Genomic DNA, 21,463 nt, shown 5'->3' with positions numbered 1-21,463 from the left:
AAAATTAATCTCCAGCTCAAAAACTCTTTTTACTTAATGTTTCCCTGAGTCTGAGCATCTCAGTGGCCAGGTTTTTCAATCAATCTGTAAAGAAGCAATGATTTGATGGCTCAAACACAGACCAGAAGCTCTCTGGTTCTGAAAGAAGTTACCCATCCATCCATTTATCCCTCTTTCTGTACTACTCTACAAGAACCCCAGCACTTTTGTGGAGGCAGAAGGAATCAGTTCTCTCCTTCTGCCTAGTGGGTCGGGGAGATCGAACTCAGACCAACAGGCTTGGTTGCAGGCTTTACCCACTGAGCCACCTCACAGGCCCAAAAAGATCTTCCTTCAAACACTCCATATTCGATATAAAAATGGAATCAATGCTAAGACACTACCCTACTAAGATTTGATGAAAAACAAACTGTACCATCTCTTTACATTTACAGAAAGCTGTCCTTTGTTGACTTCCTTTTTAAAAAGAAATCTATCTTTTCATTGGAATTCAAATAATGATTTACAGTAATTTGATGCTGAAAATTTTGTGAGGAAAGGAGATGCCTTGCTATTAAGATAACTGTGGTTAGATATCAAAGAAATCAGACTTAGAAATCATGATCCTTCTGGCTGTGGTGGTCCAAGAGGCAGGAGCATCTGGAGATGTTTGATGAGACCCAGCTCCCAAACTCCAAAAAGATGAGATTTGGAATTGAGTATTACTATTTAAGCCTATGCCTTCTCAGAGGGTTTACAACCCTTATACACATAGAAGACATAAAGACATCTAGAGGGCAGACCAGATTTGTTTCTTCTCCCTTGAAATGTCCATGTGAACCCTTTCCTAGAAAGGATGCATATCCCATTTTTTTTACTGAGTTATGAATTTCTTTATGTGTTTTATGTTATACAAGTTATCTCTCACTGATTTTTGAGACTGGTTTACTGAAGTCCAAGGTGGTCTCTAGCTCCCTTTGTAACTGACTGGAGGATCGAACCTGGGCTTTGTGCATGCTGGCCAAGTGCTCTAATAGCGGAATTACAGTCCTAGCCTGTTCTTACTCTATGGTTTTTTAAAAATTGATTTATCGGATCTTTGTGTATGGGTGCTTTGCCTGTATGTATGTCTGTGTACCATGTGTATGCCCGGAGCCCCCAGAGGCCGGAGGAGGTTGTGTGATCCCCTGGGACTGGGGATGCTGAGGATTAGACCCAGGTCTTGTAAATGAGTAGCCTGTGGTCTTGACCACTGCTTTCTCTCCAGCCCTCTTCATACTTTCCAATAGCTGTATTGTAAGTAGCCACATCACTGTAAGTCACAACATTCAATTGTGTTTTACATTAATTTCCCCCCTTGGCATTATTATAAGAAATACTGTGATGACAATCACTGCAGCTGCCATTTTATAAGTGCTCACACATGGCTGCAAGAAGTAAAATCGATGGGTCAAAAGGAATATGCAGCTTTAGTAAGACAAGAAAGGGCAAACCTGTTTTCTTCAAAAAAACAAGATGAATTTACACTATTTGCAGTGGGCTCCTGAAGTAGGTGAGGGGCAAAGGATGGTATCTTCTAAACAGTTAATGCTTTCTAGGAATGCAACTGTGTATTTTTCTCACACATTTAAGAATTTATCTAGCACTGTTATTTGGAGATTCTTTTCCCTTCATTTTTGTTCAAGTGTTTCTGTCCCAACACATTGGCATGCTCCCAAGCTACCTGAGCATAGTTTCGGATGGTTTCATGATCTTCATTTGCTGAAAACACACAGTGGTTGGTCATCTTGGTCTTGTCACCATCATCTATGCGTGTTCCTCCAGGGGCTGAAAGACAATTTATTACAGTCAGGACAGCGCTGAAGGACAGTGTCAAGAGAAACAGAGAGTGGATATAAAAAATGAGTCACAGAAAATTTTACAGATGCACAGGAGTAAATGAAGACCGGCTGCAATGCGTCTGTTTCAGTACAATCCAAATAAGTTGTTCCAGGTCACACATCCACCACACCTGTTCCGTGTCCCCCCTGCCTTCACTAGATCTAGTTCTTTCCTAGTTGTTTCTAAGGTGGGTATTTAACCATGAAAACGAACTTCTATTCAGTGAACTGAGTTCGGTTATTCTCAATAAACCTTCTGATACTTCCTCCATTGGGCTGTGGTTTCTTCAGGACTGGTAAATGTCCTGCTGGGCCTTGTTCACCTAATAGTGGGATTGTACAAATTCAGCTGTTTTTTTTTTTTTTTTAAGCTTTATTTTTTTAATTACTTACATGTGTGTAGTAATTTAATTACTTACACATGTGAGTGCTGATGACTGGGGGCTAGAAGAGAAGAGCATGTCAGAGTTGAACTTACAGGAGGTTGTACACATAGGAGCAGGGCACCAAACCAGGGTCCTCAGCAGCGGCAGTATGGGCTCTTATTCACCGAGCCATCTCTCATAAAAGGGTCCAACTCTTATGGATGCAGGGTCTGGTGGCAGTGGCCTATCAGTACTAACTGTGGTGTCAACCACATTAATCAACTCTTATGAACCTTTTTTGGCTTCTAATGGGGTACAGAAGTGTTTCTAAAACCATTTCCTCTTTCAGTAACACAATTTCCCACATGTGGCTAACAGTCTGTACTGACTTCTTGAACTTGTACTTAGTCATTTAAAAGCTGCACTGGCTAGCACAGTATTTTAATTCTCTTGTTTGTTTTGCTAGTAGACAAAATGGACTGGAACAAGAGTGCCTTTTCATTAGGGTTCAGTTTTCCATGTTACTGTAAGTTTCAACAATGGCTACTGTATGCACCTATGGATTACAAGGGTGGAATCGGAGCACTACGCATTTCTGCTTTTCAGTTCTAGTTCATTTTAGTTAGGATGGGTTTGAGTGGCTGTTAGAGAGACGTCTCCTACACTCAGCAAGTTTTCAGAGCAGACAGTTTTACACTAGCTATTTATTATGCTGTGCACCATGGGTATAGCAATGAAGAAACTAATGTTGTTTTCTGTTTATCAGACACTTTCTAAATTTATTTGTGTAATTTAGCTTTATGTTAATTTGTGATTTCAGACATTGGGTGAAAAAGGTCACACGTTGCTACTTTTGTTACTGATGTAGGAAATGAGAATTTCTTAGCTCACAGCCTCTTCCAGGGGGCTTTAGACTTCAGAAAATAGTTTTGTAAGAAAATTAGTTTTCCAGGAGTCAATCTATTTTCCTTTAATCAACTTATGCACCCAATTTAATTAGCCCCTTTTAATGAGCACAACCACCTGAAACAAAATGATATTAGGATAATAATCTTCTCCATCCTCCTTCGTGGTAAAAAACGGCAGAAGTGCAAAAGCTGACTTTGAAACTGCAGACTTTCCCCTGGGGAGGCAGAGGCTTTAGAAATGCATCCGTTCACACACAGATACACTTGCCATACAGTGATTGATATGCTGCATTAAAAATGGTTCCTCATCGTGTTAGGAGCAAGTGTTAACTGCCATTTCTAGGTTTTAGAACACTGCTACTTTATAAGTAGAGGTAGTAAAATAAAATGTATCCCTGTGGCTACTTTTCCATAAGATAAAGGTAGCAGAAAAACATTGATGAGATGAAAGACCAAGAACAGCAGAAAAACTTCCAGATATGAAGGGAATTCCTGTGCAACTGGTCAGCTAACAAAGGATTCAGTTCAAGGAAGGGACTTGTCTTAGTTCACCTTAAATCTGGACTCAGAGGTTGTATGACATGGGTTAAGCTGTGCCAAGCACACATAGCCTGTTGTATATACTGACAGTGTGGAAGGTGAAGTCTGGGTTACAGAGCCAAACCAGCTATTGGTTGTAAATAAGCTCTCATGAAAATCAATGCAGAGTGTGCAGATGGGGGGGACTGGAAGAGTGGCGGGAAGGGACTCTAGCAATTTTATAAGAGAGGAAGGAAATCAAAACAGCTCAACACAAAAACAGACAACACAGGATTAAGAGTACTGCTTGGAGGTTACTGGGAACCTACAACACAACATACAGTTGTGATATGAGAACTTGAATTGTTTACAGAAATGAGCTGCCTACATGAGCTGTTACAATAACAAGGTTCCACAGGCCCAACCAACCTGGCAATGTGTGACACACTTGCTGGTCACTACCACAGAGCTGACAGTGTACTGCTAAAATAGGAATGCTGTATTTCATTATTAATTTAAAAATATCTATTGCTAATTTAATTGACAAAAATCTACAAAAGATAGATGTAGGAAGAGATTAATGATTTACAGCAAAATGTTAACAAAAACATCTCCTTCAACTACTAGGATCCCCACATAAGTGTCTCCATTCTTAAATACCATGTTTGATGCTTGCTAATTACACAGAGCAGGACACAAGGATTTGTCCACAAACACTGAACTTCAATATTCCTAGGCTGTAACTCTTGAAATCACCCCAAATGTAACACTCAGGGATGTGAAAGGCAGAACATACTGCTTAGCAAACACAAATTAACATGCATAGAAGAAGATAAATAAAATATTACTCAGTTTTCAAAAAAAAAAAAAAAAAAACCCAAGTGAGGTGAGATTTCTAGAAGGGAATTAACCAAAATATTATCAATGGCTATTCCTGGGGATTGGGATTTAACATACTTTCTTGAATTCTATACTAATGAGTGATTTGTATAAATGATAACAGAAAATTAATTCAGTACACAGTGAAAGTCAGCACTGTAGAACAAGGCTAGTAGTGTGTGGGGCCATGTTTCCCATCAGAGCATGCAAGAGAAAGAAGCTCTACTAAGATGGAGGAGTGTTTTCTCTCTGTCTCTAGGCAGATTGGCTTGGCCAGTGTTTCTCAATTGAAAGACAGATGACACCGGGGATAGCACTTTCCATTATGTCAACTGTCTCGTCAGTGCAGCCAGTGCACTCTGCCCCACTTCCACGTACGTGAAACATCAAAATACTTCCACAGATTTCAAATTGCTTTCTGTTAAAAAAACAAAAACAAGGCCAGGTAGTGGTGGCATATGCCTTTAATCCTAGCTCAGTGGATCTGTGAGTTTGAGGACAGCCTGGTTTACAGAGTGAGTTCTAGGACAGGCTCCAAAGCTACAAAAACAAAACAAAACAAAACAAAATCCAAACTCTAATTTTTGGTTTATTTTATATGTACACGTGTGTAGCACCTGGGAAGGCTGGAAAGGGCATTGGATCTTATGGAACTGGAGTTACAGATGGTTGTGAATCTCCTTGTGGGTGCTGGGAATCTAACCTGAACCCTTTAGAAGAGTAGCCAGTGCTTTTTAACTGCTGAGTCTAGCCCCCAAATATCTCCTAGGTAACTGAAAATCAGGAAAACTGCTTCTAATGACATAGAACTAGCATGGAAATCAACCATAAAAACTATGATCTAAAGGGGCTGGGGAGACAGCTCAGCTGTTAAAAGGTTCAGATTCCCCAAACCTATAGGAAACGTTCAGTGGGTGAACCCGGGATTCCCTAGAGCAAGCTAGATTAGCCACATTAGCAAGCTTTGGCTTTGACTGAGACCCTGTCTCATTGAATAAGGAAGAAGAGCTGTGGAAGGTGACTCCTAACATCAACCTTAGCACACTGAGGAAAAAAAAACAGCCATGTGACATCTGGGTTTACCAAGTGTTTGGGAAGGATCTAGAAGACACACACAAAGGCACAAAGCCAAAGCCTTCTACAGATACTAGGAAGCAATTGGCTTTTGGCTGTAATGGCTGTATCCTACTGTCAACAGACACTCTCACTTCTATGCTCTATCAACCAGTAATCATTTAAACCTACATTAAAACCATTTGGAATTATAATCTAAGTAAAAAATGATAGATTTTTAGCAAATGTAATTAACATGAGTTTCCAAAGATTCTATCCTAAAAGGAAACACAATAATAGAATTGAAATACACACATGCCATAAGAAAATGCTAAACCCCAGGGCTTACCAAGCATGCTGCCTGCCACCAGGATATCAAAGAGTGTGTCTGCATAGCGACGGTAATCTAACCGTGAGCCAGTAGAATCCAAAAATTTGGCTATAGCTTCAAGGTCATCACCAGCTTCATTAAGCCCCTGGACAAGTGTATCCCTGAAGACCGTGGGTTCGAATTTCTCTTTTTCATCTGAAATACAAAAAAGTGATCCCATGTGTCTAAACATCTATTCAAACAAATTGATTAATTCTGTACATTAAGTATCTAACACATGGTAACATTAACGATTGTTCATTTATGTCATTTGTAGGCTAGGCTAATGTGTGTAATCTATTAAGTCTAACTATGGAAGAAATATGAATAGATATAACATATCCACACACATTAAAAAAATGTTTGTGTAGGGAAGTTATATTTTACTAGAAACCAAAACATAACACTTTACAATATTTATTAAGACAGTGAGATATTTTTTTAGAGTCTTGCATTCTTTTTAGTGGATTTTTCTAGGTATTCCAATCCATTGCCATGTCACACATCTTCTAGACTCTAGAAAACTATACTGTAAACTCAGGAATATGGAAAGAAGGTAAGGAATGACTTAGTGTTATGACTGGGAGCAGATTTGACTTTGTAGCTCATCTAAAGTGCTACAAAGATTTAAGGAAAAACAGCTATTATACAGCTGCTGTCTCCAGTGCACACCAATGAGACAGATACAGCATGATACAAAGACACACATTGAAAGGCATCATGAGCTCATGTGGGGTAAACTGTACCCAGGATCATGGAGATATGGCAGGGTGTGGTGGGGAGGGAAGTAAAGGGGTTAACGAAGCTCTTGTCTAGACTTTGGATAGGTGTCACGTGGAAGGTTGGTATTGAAGAGAAAAGGGGAGAAGTGCAGAAGCGAATATAAATGCTTCCAGAATAACAATGAAAAATGACAGAAAAGTGAGGAACTCAGACAGCTGAAAACTTCTGTTGTGAACAATTTAGAAAAATCTTAGTCAAAAGACAAGGAAGAGGGCAGGCCAGCCAAATACTGAAATAGCACAGTAAAAAGACAGCAAACCTCCAAGTCAATGAAAATTACTTTTTAAATTTTCAGGAAGTGTTTACAGAATTGAATCAATTCAGTTGATGAGTGATGTGAACACACCACACAAGGTGCATTCATTGTCCTGAAATTTCAGAACACCAGAAAGAAAGCAACTATCTGAAACATCTGGGGCAGAGTAAACAGAAAGGAGTCACTTACAAAGTATCAAGGAACAGAGTCACACACAACACACCAATTGTTCAATAGGTCATAAACAGTTCTGGTTCAGAAATCAGTATCTTTAAAACTTTGGCTAAAAACAATTTCCAGCCTAGAGTTCAGCCAATCCATTCTTCAAGGACAAGAGCAAAGTGATGATGGGTTGAAACATTCAAAGCCTTAAAGGTGAGGAGTAACTATGGGCCATAGCATGAGATCCTACAGAGGAAAAACAAGAAAAGGAAACAACTGTGTGGACAGTGGACAGTCCAGCTTCGAGGTGACAGCTCAAAGTTTCTGAATACAGCAAGGTGACCAGGAGGTTAAAGGGCATACTCCAGCCTCCAAAGACTCAAGAGATCAAGGGGTGGGAAGCGTTTCAGAGGCAGAGCCAATGAGTGACTTCAAGAAAACAATGGCTTCTGGGTACAGCAGGACAGGTGTACATAGGCATGTACAGTGTCTGTGACATCATGTGTTAAGACCCAGACAAACCTAAACGAGAAGAAGCATGGAGAAGGGAGTTGGGCACAAAGATATGCCCCCCCGACCCCAGCTGAGGAGCCAGTGTCAATTATTAGTGGATGAGAGAAGGGTCTGTCTTCTCTAAAAGTGTAGCCCCAATAAGTCTGGCTTCATGAATGTGAAAATCAAGAGTCAAGAGGCCCTCCTGCTGCAACCACATCTCTTAGAGCAGTCTGTTTAAGTAAAACTGTCTAGCTTGTACAATATGGCTACCTGTAGTTGTCTAACATAAGAATGGGTAATAAGTAGTTAACATCACTTAGACCAACATCAGAACCACAGTTACTACTCAGAGGGAGGGGGGTGAGATGGCATAAAGACATATATAGATTAATTGCAACAGTGTTTGCTATAAAACAAGAGATAAAAGACCCGTTGATGCTGCAACAACACATTATGTAGCCACCAACATGCAAATGGAAGCAACAGAAAAAAATATAATTAGAGTCTTATTGTGTAGCAGGGGAGGGGAAATGATTAAAATTCTAGAGGAACAAAGTTCATAGGTTGCGGGGTAGAGTAATCATAGTTCTGAGGCAGAGGAACCGGCGGGCAAGCAGAGCAAACATCACCTTTACTCAGAATGACAGTGTCATTCTTTCCCTTAGGAGATGGACGTTTGCTTCCTTAGAATATTAAAAACACAGGAAATAAAAAGACCATAGGCCATTTTATTAAGTCTGTGTGACTGACTTCAACTAAGCCTTTCTCACAAAGACACTACACGATTGGGTGTTGACTGAGGTGGTAGATCAGGCTTTGATAATGTAGAAATTACAGACTGAGGCACTGGGAAATACAGTTGGTGAGGAGAAAAAAAAAAAAAAAGAAAACACACAGAAAGGATTATTTTTATTATTTTATTATTATTTTTATTCCAAAGGATACAATAGACTCTGAATAGACTCTGATGACACCTTATGGAAGACCTCACCATCCAGGAGGAGCAGAAAGGATATGTGATAGATAGGGTTTTAGTTGGGGGAGGGTGGGTAGGGGAGGACCTGAGGTAGAAGGGAACTGGGATTGTCATGTAAAACAATTCTGTTTGTAATTTAAATAAAAAAAGTTGAAGAGAAAAAAAAAATCCTTCAACATCTACAGCAAAAAAAAAAAAAAAAAAAAAAAAAAAAAAACACCACCCAAACCAAAACAAACAAACACAAAGAAAAAGAAGTCCTTAGTCTCTCCCAAAGGAACAGCCAAGGGAAAGGCAAGGAAAGAGAGACAGTCCAACACAGTTACAGATGTGAATGTGGTGTCAGTGTTCACTGTCACCTTAACAAAGTCCAGAGTCATCTTTGGAGAAGGTCCCAGGGGAATATCTGGAGAGTTTTCCTAAGCATGTCTTCAATGCTACCTTCTGTCAGTGAGAACTAGTGCATGATGGCAAATGATGACCAAGGTAGGATGGTGTACATGTGGATTCTTTTTCAGGGTGAAAGTCTCTCTTATGATAACATCTCTGTCAAGAATTGGGAACGTAGCTTAATGGCAGAGTGCCTGCCTCATGTGTGCACTCACAGTCATGAGCACAGGAGAAAAAGATGAAAAGCAAAGGGCAATTGCACAGCTATGGTGGCTGACTCATGCTTGTGGTTTCAGTGCTCAGGAGGTTGAGGCAGGAGGATTCAAAGAATACTGGGGCTCCGTGCTGAATTCTAGACTAGCTGAGACCACAAGGTGAAAACCTACACGAAAAATAAAACCAAACATACCAAAAAAGGAGGAAGAGGTTGCTAACCAAGAAAAGGGCAACAGCATTGGTATTTTCAGTAATTCTTTACTTCCTTCATCTTATTTTCATGAGATAATGTCTTTATTTATGTTTAAGCTGAACCATTTTTATTATGTCCAAAGGCAGACTTGTATTAAAATCAACAATAAAAATTAAGTATTACACAAAACTTGGCAAAACTATATTTTGTGCAACATACAACTACAAAACTGACAATTCATACAATTGTTCAAGATGAGATGTAAAATAATGTTTTAACTACCCTACCTAGAGGACAGCAACACAAGCATTTTACTTTAAAAAGGCACTCTCACAAACAGAAATTTTACTGCTCTTCATGGCCTGGGTCTCCTACTGCTCTGCTCACAGCAGTAATGAGTGACAGTTCCATGCTCCTCAAGGCCAGCAACGCTTTTCTCTTAGCATCACTATCTTTGTCATGAATATTTTCTCAAAAACCACAACAGGAAACTACAATATAAACAACAATGTCAAAGCAGTAAAATTGTAGAAAACATCTAAGTTTATTTTACCAATTGTGTTCATTTTAGCCCCAGAGAGGCACAACTTGGATAGCATATATGAGCCACCAACCACCCAACACAAGCAACACAGTTCCAAGGCTGAACATGGAATCAAGGCTATTCAGAGTTCCAGCATACCAGGAAGGGGAGTAGGGAGTCATTCAAATTCTTCTCAGTTCTAATAATTTGATTAGAACATTACACACACATACATACACACAACACAACCTACCCCTTTTCCGGGTTTTGAACCGCTGGCCTGTTAGTACTGGCTTCTGATGCTTATTCATAAAATTACTGAAAAAGAAAACAAAGTTGGTTTGCTTTAAATTAGCAGTCCAAATAAACCAATGTAGATAATAAATACATGTTGAACCTCAACCATCCATGATATTTTAAATTATTGGATTAGCAAAATGTGCCCGTTTACCTAGAACCACTTTTGTCAAAGGTTGGGAAACCACCTGCATCTACTTTAACAGGGAGCATATGGCAAATATCTGTAAATACTGATATGTGTATACCCTGCAGTCTAACAATTGCTATATAGTGTTATCCTATAGTTAGTTCTACATACCAACATACCTGTATGTGAAAGATACAGTTACAGCATACAACACGTCTAGCTAAGTAAATTGCAATTTAACCACAACATGGAACCTTACACAGACTTAAGAAAGAATGAATTAGATAGAACTGTGCAACTTCTCAGGCTCTGGCTCCATCTCTATGATGTAATTTTATTTAGTCCCTGTTTCTTCCCATCACATACTAGGTTGTGACCTCACTGTCCTCTGCTTTTGCTCCAGCTCAGTTACTGAGGCTACATAGCTGCCTCGTAACTGTCACTAACAGTCTATACACATTCAAATGCCTCCTCTAATAGAAGTCCCGCCACTTTACCAGTATTCTTCTCCTTCAGTCTTTAGCACCCTTGGTCATTTTATTGTCATCTGATTGATTGTGGTCCGTACCACCCTGAGTGTCTAATCTCAACGAGGCTAGGAAATATCTAGGTTTTACATTATTTCCTATTTTTAACACCTAAAAATTAAGCAGGGTGTAAGCATTTAAATATTTAACCAGTAAGCAGCTGTGCTAACAGGGAACAATGTGCAGCTGTTAGTAAGAAAAAAAAAAAATTCCAAAGACTGTATAGTGTAACTTCTCTACCTACCTAAAGAGGGTAAATATAGTATTTTCTATGTAAGAAAAATTTAAGTGCTAAATATAAAATGTGTTCTCTAAGAACTTTTAACAATTAATAGCCTTTTGGCATGAATATACACCAAAAATATATAAATTGCTTAAATTACAGAGGTCAAGTAAAACAGTGTGTGCTATTCAAATGTTTTAGTGCTACAAAAGCATTTTAATATTGTGATTTAAAAATGTCTAGATTTCTCCAATTACACCATTAAGAATCAAGAGAATCTGCAGTACTCAAGCAATTATTTATTATTTCCCAAAGTTAAAAGGAATCATTAGCAGTGTGAAAAATTTACAAAATAAATATTCCTTCCCAGGGCTGAGGCTGTTGCTGGGCGGTAGAATATTTGCCGGCATGTGCTAGGTCTCATGTTCTAACTCCAGAACCACCACACAAAATTTTCCCTTACCACAAACAACTTCACATCAATTGCTATTGAAGAAGTAAAACTAGCTACATATACAGCAACATGCAAAACAGTTTCTTTTACCACTGGGGTTGAGTTTTTAACAGCTTCACATAGTGAAAGAAACTGCTTTGAGATGGCTAGTCTGAAGAAGACTCTCTAGTTCCGGTGCTGGGATCCACATCAGTGCCACCTATTTCATCTGATGGGTGCTGGAAAAGGAGCACTCACACATGGATTACCGATTACTTATATTCACTGTGAAATCCATTCAGAAATCTCTCTGTTGATCTTTCTATTAGATTCATCCCAGATCAGCAAACATTGAATTGGTTGGTGCCAAAGTGGTTGACACCTATATCGCTCTCCACATTTCCATACCCCCCAGGGCAACACACATCCAAATGTATTATCTATCATTCAACAACCAAAAATCAAGAGTTTGAGTCTCATTGGGAAACTTGGGAACAAAAATAAAATCTAAGATGTAACTCTCTGTCAAAAAAAATCTTATTTTGTAAATATTTGGGGAAATTCAAGTGTGATCTTTCTCTGAAAGTTTGTTTTTGATCCAGAAAACCAATTGAAAGAGCCCCTCAACTAATGCTGTCTTCGAACCCTATTCTCATTTTCCTCCCAATGGACAAGTGCCACAAAACACTTCATTTTAAAAGCGTTAGCTTTTCTTTTCATTTTTTGATTTCATTTTACATTCCAACCACAGTTCTCCCTCCTACCCCTCCTCCCATCCCCCTTGCCTCCCAAGCTTTAGCTTTTCTAACAATTTCAGTACTAAATGTTTAAATTTTTCTCCGTGCCTGGTTCCGGGAACTTACTGTAGACAGTCTGTGTGAGGAATAAGTGAGTAACACATAAGCCTTATATGTATGCAAAGATTTACGAACATCAGCAAAATCTGAAACAAACAGAACCTGTCTCCCAAAGCCAGGGCTGAAGGAAGACACTATCACCACGGACCTGCCACTGAGCTGTTACTATTTGCAGCAGAGGCATACTTCCCTCTAATTTTAGCTCCTCATGCTACACTATAATCTGCTCCAGTGAGGGTCAGCCTTTCTAAGGTCCTCACTGAGCCCTTTTGAAACTCTGGCCTCAGAAAAGCCAGGGTGTTTGGGATTAAAAATATGGGCCTAGATCAAACTTAGGACAATATGGAAGATACAGTGGCAAAGAATATTGAGGTAGGTCAATGTTAAAAGAACACGCTTACTATTACTGCTTATTATATTTACCATACTGCATTATAATCTGAAACCAATTAACTAGATAGCTGAAGGGTATGATGGAAGCACACTTGTAAAACTACTAGTACTTTGGAAACTGAGACAGGGGAACTACCAGTTTGACAAACACTGAGTCAAGCCAACCACAGATGATCTGCAAGAAAAGGACTTGGACTTAACCCTCTCTTTACATGAGAGATATTTTGCCTTAGTGCTTGGAGGTTTATGCATATGCTCTGGCTTTGTTCTTGTTTGGTCTGGTTTAGTTTTTTCTCTACATTTTGACAGCCTGTCTTCCATGACAGGCACGGCGCTGCCCGATGCACATAACAGTGATGCTCTATCTACGCACACAACTTCAACTCAGGAATACAAATACTCTAAAAGCAGAGGCCACATTAATTTTTCTCCTGCAAAAGGACAGAAAAATATGCTCAACTTTAAGGTTTCATCTCTATTCCAACTGCTATGGCCTAAAGAAGCCATACACAAACATTAGAGGGTAAACAGTATTGTCTGCAAAGCTGATGACGTGAGTTTGATTCCTGGAACCTGGTAAGGAGGAAGGAGACAAACAACTCCATGACTCCATGAAGTTGTCCTCTTATCTCCACACGTGTAACAAGTCTTTTTCTGTCCTCCCAGCCAGCTCCCAAGTAATGACATGGAGACTTAGGAACTATGAAAGCTCTGCCTATAGTTTAGGCTTGTTCCTAACTAGCTCTTATAACTTAAATTTACCCATTTATATTAATCTATGGTTCTATCACATGGTGTTACCTCTCTTCCGTCTTGCACCTCCTGTTTCCTCTCTGAGCCTTCTAGCATCTCCTGTGTGCCTAGATTTCTTCTCTTCCTTTTTCTCCCTGGAAATTCTGCCTATACCTCCTGCCTACCTATTGGCTGTTCAGAGTTTTATTATCCAATCACAGCAATACATCTTCATAGTGTACAAATACCCCATAACATTTCCCCCTTTTTGTCTAAATAAAAAAGGTTTTAACTCTAATACACTAAAATCATATACAATTATCAAGTAAGAATTGCATTCACAATGCCCAGTCCATTTGTACTGTCAAATTTGGAGAAATTATTCTGTTATCTATTTTATAAAGTCTAAAGTTTTATTATGCAAACCATCTTCTATCATAACTTGTATTACCATCCTAAAATTATCTTTTTATACCTCAGTACATTTTTTTTAGATAAACAACTTTTATGACTTCTAACATTATACACTTTATACCTCTTTTGTGAGTTTCTTTTCTGAATCCAGTAAAACTATCTCGTCTTCAATGCCATCAGAGCCCAAGAAGGAGTAAACAGGAAGTGCAGAGCAAACAACTTCTAAAACTATAGAAATGACAGAGGCAGCTGGTTGCCTGGACAGTTACCCAAGTTTCTTCTGCACCACTGGGGCATCATTCTTCAGCCTACAGGCCTACAATATCTGACAGACTTTTCTGTGAAGCAGGAATTTTGAAGGACTGTTCTACCTGGTCTTAGCAAAATTTGGCAGTTGCATTCTTTCATGTCCTGCTTATCCAGTTTGGACAGCATACTGTCAACAGTCAAGGTAAGGGCATTTTCTTGCCTAAATGGCTTGCTTTGCCAGATTGAAAGCAAACTCCATTTGGAGGTTCTTCAATGCCCATCATTCTTTTTTGAAGTAGATTGGTGCTGCCAGGAACAGATGTGACTCACTATCTTGAAAAGTCTTATGTTATTTTAAATACCACATTCTATAGGTTTCTGAAATGTTTGAAGACCTTCTGTCCATCTAAAATACATCTGTTTGACCTTGAAAATCACCCAACATGGCCACAAGTCTGACGGTTACATGAGTAACTACTAGCCTGTGTTTCTTAATTATTCTGAACAATTTGTAGTAATAGTTTTCAAAGACTAGAACTTTACATTGCATTTTTAAATGAACTGCAAAGGTATAATCTCTCTCTCTCTCTCTTGATTTTTTGAGACAGGTTTTCTTTGTGTAAAAGCCCTGGCTGTCCTGTAACTTGTTTTGTAGGCCAGCTGGCCTCAAACTTATAGAGATCTGCTTGCTTCTGCCTCCCAATTGTTGGCCATCATCCGCCAAACAGTTTATAATCAATATAAGCCTCTGTGTGTTTATTTGGGACTCAAAGGCTGTGGGACCAGGTGGGACAGAAATTTCCATCTACAGTTGTGGGGCCCCATCATCTTATTGGAGACTTCAAAGGTCACTGTTAGGAATGGTCATGGTTTATTGTAGAAAACTTAAAAACATTTTAAATGTCACATGCAGCAGATCTTGGAGAGGTTAAAGGACTCTGGAAAGAAGAGAAGCAGAGACACCATGGAGACGCAGAACAAGTCAGACATAGAGAATGGTAGAGAGCTAAAAGACATGTGGTAGAATGTAGACCAATAAAAATATATGTTAATTTAAGTTATAAGAGGTAGTGGGACAAGCCCAAGATAAGGCTGAACTTTCATAAATAATAATAAGTCTTCATGTCATTATGTGAGAGCTGGATGGCGGGGCAGATAAAGACTCATTACACACATGCCCTTCTCACTTGTCCCCATGCTTGCACATCTGGCACACATGTGTACACAAAGGAGTTAAATAAAAATTTTAAAGTAGAAAATATGAAAACAAATGGTTATGGCTACACTTGAGTAAAACTTTATTAATGAAGCAGGCAGTGAGCCAGATTAGACTCCATGTCTGACTACGAACAATATATTCATAACGGTTGTCTACAACAAAGTATTGCTTTGTTCATACCCTATAACATGGTAGCCAGTAGGTGTATTTGACCATTGCACCTTAGTATGATTGAAGACCTAAATGTTTAATTTAATTTCATTCTCATTAATTAAAATTTAAGTAATCAATTTGACTAATGGTCACCACATTAGACAATGTGATTTTAGACCACATACAGAAAAACTTCTACGTTGATATTATGTATTTATATAAACACATGTACTCCTAAATACAACCTGTTTGGTCCATATAATGTTACTTGTATGTATGTTTTCAAGGCTAACCATTTGGCACTGGACAACTAATTACTATGTTTTTCCCTGTGGAGGGCTTTACTTGGCTGCCCATAATTCTTTATATGGGGGTGAGGCCTTTTGGGGGTTTCTCCATCTAATTTGGCGTGTTTGTTGGTGTCATCCTTGGCTTATGTTTAGTCAGTCAGTCATGTTGGTGAGACTTCAAGAGTATAGCTACTTTTTATAATACCTCACCATATGGTATGGCACCAGAAGGCACTGAACTTTGATAGGTGTGATACAAGGAGCTCATCAGGGCCCCAGGAAAAGCCCAGAACTTTGCAGTGTTGGCAGCCATTTATGGAGACCAAATAATACACTTAGGGGCTGCCAAGTTGGCTTGGCCCTCTCCTACCCCAGATGGGTGGTTTGAACTTCTATGCTGTAGGAAAAGCTTGACCATCGTGCCTTTGCCCCTGCTACTGTTTCAGCGGGTCAGCACCCTCTCCCACACTTCTTTGGGGACACAGTCAACAGTTGCTCTGACCTGTCTTATTTGCAACTTTATTTATGGTGTGGGTGTGGTGAGGGATAGACAGTGCCCAGAGTGAACCTGTGGGCACATAGCACAGAGAACAGGGGAACTATCCCAAGCTAGGATCTTACAGTTAATCTGTAAGACAGATCACATGCAGAACAGCTTACAGCTTGCTGGAATCAGTTCTATCTTTTCACCACATGAGTTCTGGATTGCACTGAAGAAGTCAGGCTTGGTGACCCTGACACTTACCTTAGCGCCGAGCTGTCTTGTAGGCTGGGACTAAGTCTTTAATGAATGCTTTATATGTGGGCAAGTCCATCATTATGGAAACTGTCTACTCAGCTCTGATATGGGGCTCTTCTGGCCCTGTTACACTTGTGAAACACGGCTCTCATGAAGTCTCATCTGGTGAGAACAACTTAACCAGGCTTCCAGGGTTTTCTGGCATGCCTTCCATGCCCAAGCTCCTTTATAGAGTCTTTGCAGAACACTGGCAGGGGACTGTGGAGCATTACCACTGTGGAGTCACCCAGAAACCCAAACCCAGAGGCCAGGCGTTTGAACTCTTTACCTCGAGGGCCTTTCCTGTTCCAGCTGAAATAGTAGAAAGAACAGGGAGGGAAACAGCCACTCAATCTCTCAGGACAAGAGGACCCCCTTTCTGCTGTTCAATCAGTCACCCCATCTCCCTTTATTACCAGAGGTTATCCAGGCCCCCTTTCCTGCGTACAGACAAAATGGTTCCTGTCGCTGAGGGAGGCTCTTCTTGGCAACTGGAGATGCTGCCCACTGGCAGAAGATGCCCAGAGAGCAAGCATGTCTCCTCCTTTTCCTTAGTTTCCATTCCCCCCTGGCCTCCAAGTTTATCTTTCTCTGTTCAGTCTCTATTATAAATGTGGACGGACACATCCAGTCATTGATTTAGGAGGGCTTGTGTTCTCCTGCAAAGTGTCACATGAAGGTTGTTTTTGTTGAAGAGAGACACTCTCAAGAGGGAAGGTGGTGGGAACAAGTTGTTTCCCATATGTGAGAGATACATACATACAGAGAGGGCTACTTAGGGGCAATCTGAGATGTGGGAATATGCCCAGAAGTGGAAGAGCTGAGCCATCTAATGGTTGTAGCAATGCATTATGATGAAAATATCTTACAGTCTAAGAGACTAGGAATTTTGCTGGAACTCACAGTCAGAGTTAATAATACAGATTAGGGTCACTTACAATTTAAGACTGCTAGCCTACTGTGGATTCAGGTGGTTTGTTTAACCAGCCTTTAAGAAACAATATAACAACCAACCTTACTTGCCTTGGATTTCCCTGTAATCAGCCTTTACAACCTAAGTTAATACATAGCTGTAATCTTCTATTATGTACTCTCCTATGCCCCTGGCCCAGGCAGTAATAAGTGTCTGTGTGTGTGTGTGTGTGTGTGTGTGTGTGTGTGTGTGTGTGTGTGTGTGTGTTATGATAATCCTTTGCTAGGCACAGCAAACAGGCTGAAAAGTGGCCTTATAAAATGAATATCCACCATAAATGTTGGATGAGACAAACATATTGCCTGATAAACAATGATGTTTATAATGGTTGTTATCTGGACCACCTGGGGTTAGTTGGAGTCAGTGACTTAATTAGAAAATTCTGTAATAAAAAAGAGAGCAAAGCCCTTTGTTAGGGACAGACACAGGGATTCTGAAGACAGAATTCAGGTAGCTACTGATTCAGATTCATGCACCCAAGACAGAGTGATGGAAGACAGCAGGATAGAAGTAGAAAGTTAAAATCTGGGTTCCCTCCTGGTCAAATGGCACAAGGGGAATTTGATTCCTTTCGCTCCAAGTTTATTATTAGTGTGTTCAAATCCATTACAAAAATGTTACTTACACCTGTAATAACTGGCACAATTGTTCCACATTGATAATTTTACATCCTATGATATTCAAGGAAGAGGGTGGAAGACAGAAGAGAAATACAAGATTTGAGGAGAAAAGTAAGAAGAGAGTTAAGGGCTGGAGTGATGGCTCAGGGGTTATATGAGTACTGGGGGCTCTTCCAGGACCAGGGTTCTATTCCCAGCACCCATATGATGGATTACAACCATCACTGACAAAATTGCCAAGGGATCTGATGCTGTGGTGGTTTGGGTGACAATGACCTCATAGGTGCATATGTTTGAATGCTTGTTCCCAGTTAGTGGAACTGTTTGGGGAGGAGGTGTGGCCTTGTTGGGGGAAGTGTGCTCCTGGGGATGTGCTTTGATGTTGCAAAAGCCTTCACAAGGTCCAGTCTTTCTTTCTCTACCCACTGCCTATGGATCAGAATGTAAAGTCCTCAGCTACTGTTCCGGTGCCATGCCTGTCTGACTTCCACCATGATGAGAATGGACTAACCCTCTGAAACTGTAAGCAAGCCTCCAACTACATGATACCTTGTGTAAGAGTTCCCTTGATCGAAGTGTCTCTTCCTAGCAATAGATCAGTTACTACGTCAGATGCCTCTTCTGGAACCAGGCATGCAAGTTGTCCATAGATATGCACACAGCCAAAATGTCCACACACATAAATAAAATTAAATTGAAATTTTTTTATAAGAAATAAGTAAAACAAGGAACAGATCAAAATTTCTCTTATCTGTACTCCACTAGAGTCTAAACACAGACAAAGAACACACTCAAATCCTGAAATTGTAGACTACACGGTCAGGGATCATATGTATATGTAGAGTCTGCCACTAAAATTACATGTTAATTAAAAATTGTAACCTTTGCTGAAATGCAAACCAATTTCAAAAGGATCACAGCGGCATTATTATTTACACACATATAAGAAAAATATTTACATAGAATTTAGAGAACATCTTTTAGCATCACAATATTTCCTACTAAAAGAAGTTAAGAGTCCCAGGATAAATGACTGATTTCAAAGTAGGGCAGGATAGATTCACAGTGATCCCTGGGATATCTGGTTTCAGAATAAATAAATATTAAGAAGACTAAAATGATATCAAGTACCTTGAAAATGATTAGCCTAGTTTGTGGTAGAATGAGTGAGAATGACTAAAGGACATCTTAGATTGACTGATATGAAAAAAAAATCAGAGCTGAGAAATCTAAACTCTATGTGAAGACAGCTGACATTGCAGAAGGATGTGGCTGTGGAAGAGACTGCTTTTAGAGATACGGTGTCCTGTAGCCCAGGCTGGTCTTGAACTTGCTATGTACCTGAAGATCGACTTCATAAGGACTGTGATTACAGGTGTGTATCTGGCTCATGGGATAGGTGATTGAGCTACACCCTCAGGCCCAAGGAATCTTTTAGTTAAATGCCAACTAATAAATAGGAGATAAGAGATTAAAAAAATCCTCCCATTTAATTATTAAATAAAAATGAAGGTATAAAAACTTATACCAACAACATGTCATAAGCTCAGTATGGTAGCCCTTCCTTTAATCTCAGCACTTAGGAAGCAGAGGCAAGTGGATCTCAGTGAGTTCAAGAGCCTATGTTAAATTCACTAAATTTTATTGTTGTACTGTGTTTCTTTGAGTCTTATTCTTTTAAAGAAAATTCCAAAAACCCCATTTATTTACTCATTCATTCATTCATTCATTCATTCATTGTGTGTTTGGGCACATGCATGCTACCATGCATGTGTGGACATCAGGGGACAACTTGTGGGAGTTGGTTCTTTCATACGATCTAAGTTGTGAGGATTGCCACAGGCTATCAGACTGAACCATCTCCTTAGCCTTCCTCTTTAGAAATCCACCCTGAAGTAATAGATAAAGGCGGAAGAATAGATATGCTACTCTCAAAATCATTCAGAAATAAAAACGACATACACACAGGGCCAGCCACACAGGGCCAGCCACACAGGGCCAGCCACACAGGGCCAGCCACGGAAGACAGGCGAACACAGGAACCAATGGTATTTCAGGAGGAAATTTGGGAGGAGGGATGATTGAGGAAGCCCAACTCCTCAGGAGTTCTGTATTTCCAGGCACTGCTGAGAAATATGAGTGCCACCAAGACAGGCAAGACTTTCCAAATCCCTTTGTGTATGCTCTATTGAGGAAATATCCCAACGGTTCTGACACACTCCAGCAAAAGCAAAACTCTTCAATGTGAATGTTTATAATGGACATATATGTAGACATTTTCGTTTTCATATTTGACTGTCCTTACTCAAGAAAAATGATTTACTTATTCATTTGGTTCCTTTCTTATTTGTGTCCGAATGGGTTATCTTCTTGTGTGTGATGTGGGGGTGGGGAGGGGACACCCCGCCTTCCTGTGGGGCCAGAGCTGAAGTCAGTGTCCTCTCCAGCACCCCAACTTCGTCTCCACTGAATCTGAAGCTAGCTCACAGATGTGGCCAGACAGAGTGGCCTTTGGGTTTTGAAAATGTGTCAATTACACAAAAATATTTTCATTTTGTGCGTGAGTGTTTTGCCTGCATGTCCCTGTGTGCCGTGTGCACACAGTGCCTGCTGGGCCAGAAGGCACCAGATCCCTTGGAACTGGAGTTGTAGCTGTTTGTAAAGGCACCATGTGGGTAGCTAGGAACTGAATCTGAGCCCTCTGAAGAGCGGCAAGTGCTGCTGCTTCTTCTTCTTCTTCTACCAGCTGAGCCTCCCCAGCCTCCCAAATCCTTCTAATAACTTCCCAGTTCCCCCCTTTGAAATAATGCCTCCAAGTCTGCATGACATGTACAAGTGTGTGCAGGTGCTGCGGAGGCTAGAGAGGGTATCCGATCCCCCAGAACTTCAGTTAAACATGACTGTTAAGTACCTGACATGGGGGCTGGAGAGATGGCTCAGAGGTTAAGAGCACTGCTTACTCTTCCAGAGGTCCTGAGTTCAATTCCCAGCAACCATATGGTGGCTCACAACCATGTGCAATGAGATCTGGTGCCCTCTACTGGCCTGCAGGCATTCATGCAAGCAGAACACTGTATACACAATAAATAAATCTTATAAAAAAAGAAAGAAAGAAAAGAAAAAAAGGACCTGACATGGGTACCAGGACTCAATTGGTCTTCTGCAAGAGCAGCAACCATTCTTAACTGCTGAGCCAGCTCTCCAGCTCCTCAAAAAATACTGTCATCA

At 40.1% G+C, this 21,463-nt stretch overlaps 1 protein-coding gene across 1 annotated transcript in view; it reads right to left on the bottom strand.

The window, feature by feature from the left end:
* Bzw2 (basic leucine zipper and W2 domains 2) overlaps window positions 1-21,463 on the bottom strand; it is a 51,098-nt gene that overhangs the window by 20,607 nt on the left and 9,028 nt on the right. The window contains exons 2-4 of the mRNA XM_027419749.1: window positions 10,201-10,265; window positions 5,933-6,109; window positions 1,703-1,806 (exon numbers count right to left, since the gene is read on the bottom strand). Coding sequence (XP_027275550.1) covers window positions 1,703-1,806; window positions 5,933-6,109; window positions 10,201-10,258 — 339 coding nt within the window. The 5' untranslated portion in view covers window positions 10,259-10,265. The remainder of the gene's footprint in view (window positions 1-1,702; window positions 1,807-5,932; window positions 6,110-10,200; window positions 10,266-21,463) is intronic.

Source organism: Cricetulus griseus, chromosome 5, assembly GCF_003668045.3.
Source record: "Cricetulus griseus strain 17A/GY chromosome 5, alternate assembly CriGri-PICRH-1.0, whole genome shotgun sequence".
Taxonomy (NCBI): Eukaryota; Metazoa; Chordata; class Mammalia; order Rodentia; family Cricetidae; genus Cricetulus; species Cricetulus griseus.
Note: the sequence above shows the minus strand (reverse complement) of the source record. Positions and strands in the feature narration are given on the sequence as shown.